The sequence below is a fragment of the Helianthus annuus genome, chromosome 8 (assembly GCF_002127325.2).
Source record: "Helianthus annuus cultivar XRQ/B chromosome 8, HanXRQr2.0-SUNRISE, whole genome shotgun sequence".
NCBI classification, from domain to species: domain Eukaryota; kingdom Viridiplantae; phylum Streptophyta; class Magnoliopsida; order Asterales; family Asteraceae; genus Helianthus; species Helianthus annuus.
Genome location: NC_035440.2, coordinates 133,300,773 through 133,304,428, shown reverse-complemented (window position 1 = coordinate 133,304,428; position 3,656 = coordinate 133,300,773). Strand labels below are relative to the sequence as shown.

The 3,656-nt window shown below is 40.3% G+C and overlaps 1 protein-coding gene across 1 annotated transcript; it reads left to right on the top strand.

Annotated features, from left to right (window-relative positions):
- Window positions 1-2,374: 2,374 nt before the first annotated feature.
- On the top strand, window positions 2,375-3,415 carry LOC110913680. Its single transcript, XM_022158738.1, has one exon. It carries the CDS (start codon window positions 2,375-2,377, stop codon window positions 3,413-3,415), a length of 1,041 nt encoding a protein of 346 aa, XP_022014430.1.
- Window positions 3,416-3,656: the final 241 nt, after the last annotated feature.

Genomic DNA, 3,656 nt, shown 5'->3' with positions numbered 1-3,656 from the left:
ACCATTCTGAATGTTGAAGGTCACATTACACTGCAGATTTGTAGAATTTTGCTTCTGAGGGCTAGGTGTGTTACTGTTTGGATCAAAGCTTGAGAATGATGAAGTAGATCCACCACTTTGAGTTGTACTACTTGCATTTGGACTTGCAGACCCATCAGCACTGAACGCAGTACTAATCTTTGGACTTTGACTGGGAGTGGTCTCAAACTTGTTCCCTCGATAGTACAGACTAACATCTTGCTTTGCATTTGGATTTGTCATGATAGCTGTCTTTTGAATATCCAGCTCCTGCTCTTCGATTTTCTGAATAAACTGAGCCAAATTCATGTTCTCGGACTTTCTCATAAGTTTCACAACCATCAAATACGTTCCCCACTTATGCTGTGGTAACGCCTCTGCTAATTTATCAACCCACTCATCATCATCTTTCACTATATTCAACCTACCCATTTCCAATACCAGATGATAATACCTATCAATGGTCTGTTTTGTAGTTTCATGATCGAAAGCTGTAAACATATCAAATGATTTTTTCAATAACGCCTTTTTGTTTTTGATCATATCAGCACTCCCTCTGAATTTCTGAATCAAAGCCTCCCAAATGGATTTAGCTGTTCCGTTATGTTGAAGTAAGACGAAGATATCTTCTTTAACTGCTTGCTGAAGGATGCTGATCATCATCTTCTCACTAGTGTACTTCAACTTATCAGCTTCAGTAAAATCATCGAAACCCTTTACTAATCCACGCTCATTCTTTCATTTCTCATAGTCTTTTAGCAGTGAACACCAACCATCGAATCTGTAGGCTTGAACCCAATTCTCAAATCGATTTCTCCAACCCTGAAAATCTTCAATGTACATGAGTTTCGGCGGTTTTTGATGAGTGCCCGTCTCATTCTCATTATACAACGCTTCAGCAGGAGTTACAGGGGCAACGGGTGTCGCGAACGCATTGTAGAACTCTTCAGCCATGTTTCAAAACTCAGATGATGCTTCGGGAAATACCTGACAACACACAAACAAAACACAATCAGTTTAGAGACTTATCAGTTAATGGAAACAAACTGGTACTCGAACTGATGATTATTCTGTGCAGATTGAGATTTGACAAACTGTGCGAACTGATATGACCCGGATCAAATACGAATGGCGTGACCCTTTTTCGTGTAAACTGACTGACTTTCAAATGACCCGATGAATACGGCAAACGAACTAATGAATTTTTTCAAGCAACCTGAACAACTCGTGTGAACTAAGGAACTCAAACTTCCAACAACCTGAACTGGTGCGACTAGAATTTTGTGTGAGCAAACTCAAACCTTGGGCCGAAATATTAAAGTGACCAACATTGACAAACACATTATAAGACCTCACAATGATATTTGGATTGATGACTTTAATAGAACTGTTACACAATCAATTAGATCACATGGACTGCCAACAATAACACTAATGAAACCAAGTTTGTTTTGTCAATTTATAGCCGTTCAAAATTATCTATTTATTTTTATTTTTTTTAAAATTTGATTGTACTGATACAAGTAAAGTCACTCAAACTGAGATTTGGCCACTAGAATCGATTTCTTTGCAAATGAACATGTAATGTTTAACTATTGTTTGCACTAATGCAAATTTTTATTTTGAATATGGTTTACAAAGGCCCGGTGGCAGTTGAGGAGACACAAGGATGCCAAAAGTCTAATGGTACTGATGCGTTTCTCTCTCATGATTATGGCGAAGATGGGCAAGATGTGCATGGGAAGTTGGGGAATCCGTTCCAATTCCCTGGGGATTCTAATAATAATAATTATGGGGAGGACCACGTGCATGTTACAAAGGAGTCAGAGGGTGGTGTTAATGATTTAAATACTTTTAATGATAAGCTAGTTGGGAATAATGAATTAAATAATTCCAACCCTAGTACTGTGGACCAACAGTTTCCACATGGTGGATCAAATGACCCAACTCCTCTTATTAGCCTTGGTAAGAGGCCCAGGAACGTGAGAAGCCCACCATCATCTGGCTCCACTCAGGGCCCGCCACAAAAGTTGTTTTCCCAAAACCACGAGCAGCCTGGTATATCACTGGACCTGAATACTCCTGTCGGTGTGATAGTGGATAATATTGAAGAGGTGCAGAGCAAAGGGGCAAATACAAACGAAGATGGGAATGTGCGACAGCCGGTACCGGGTAACTCGGATCATATCGTATCTAACTCGGGTAATGATGTATTGCTGGAGGATACTGGTTTGGGGCATAATAAGGAAATTGAAGACACGGTACAGATTGGCTCGATTCTAGGTATAAATTTGAAGGGTTTTGAAGATGTTGCCGGAAGATTGATTGCAGAAGAAGGTGTTCCTGCTGGTAATCAATGAATTGTTTATCCATCAATCTTAGAGGTGTTCGGAATCAGCGGAAATCGGAGTGGATAAGGGGATTGAGAACGAGTTACGGGTGCCATTTTTTAGCTATACAAGAGACTAAGTTACAAGACTCAGAATCATTTGTTTTTAATCAGTTTTGGGCAAGATCAGAATTCAAGCTGGCCGTCGTTAATTCTCAGGGCAGGTTTGGTGGTCTGGCTTGTCTGTGGAGTCCTACAGTATTCAGGTGCGATAATCTCATTAAGAATAGATATTATATTGTTATGTTCGGTTTCCTTGTCCAGACCGGGTGTAATATAAACATAATTAATGTATATGCCCCGAATGATGCTGTATGTCGTCGTGGGGTGTGGGCAGAAATACTGGGTATTCGGAATTCCTTGCAAGGAATTTGGTTATTAATGGGTGATTTCAATGATGTACGGAATAGTGAGGAACGTATGAACTCCGAGTTTATTGAAGCTAATGCGGAGGCTTTTAACCAATTTATACTGTCAGCTGGGTTGATAGAATATAATATGGGGGGAGGTAACTTCACGTACATGTCGGATAATGGAAAAAAATTAAGTAAGCTGGATCGGTTCTTGGTTTGTTTGGGTTTCATGGAAAGGTGGCCTAATGCAAGTGTTCTGGCCTTGGACAGAGATGTGTCTGATCACAGGCCTATTGTTCTCTCGACGAGTCAATCGGATTATGGGCATATCCCATTCAGATTCTTCAATTCTTGGTTTGAATATCCTGGTTTCCTGAGCTATGTTTTACAGAAATGCGGTTCGTTCCAATTTGATGGCCCAGCTGATCTTGCTATTGCCATTAAACTTAGATGGTTGAAGGACAACATTAAGGCCTGGTTGAAAGCGGAGAAACAGAGGAAAGAAAGTGAGTACAACATAAAAAAACGACGGATGACTGATATTGAAAAAATAGCAGAAGTGAGACAGTTATCTGATGATGAGTTATCGGAAAGAGCAGGGTGCAGGAATTTTATTGCAGATTTTGACAGATTAAAGCATCTAGATCTTCGTTAGAAATCTAGGTCTAAATGGGCTCTCGAAGGGGATGAAAACTCTTCTTATTTCCATCACATCGTAAACTCCAATATTAGCACTAATAGGCTGAATGGGTTGAGAGTCGATGGGGAATGGGTCACGAACCCAATGGCGGTAAAGGAGTCACTATACGATTTTTTTCGTCAGCAGTTTTCGGAGCCTATGGAAGCTAGACCGCAATTCGTTTGTCCAAATTTGGCCACCTTATCCGAGGCAGAGG

Excerpts from the sequence above, each read along its gene's own strand:
- LOC110913680 (XM_022158738.1), top strand. The coding sequence starts at position 2,375 with ATGAATTGTTTATCCATCAATCTTAGAGGTGTTCGGAATCAGCGGAAA.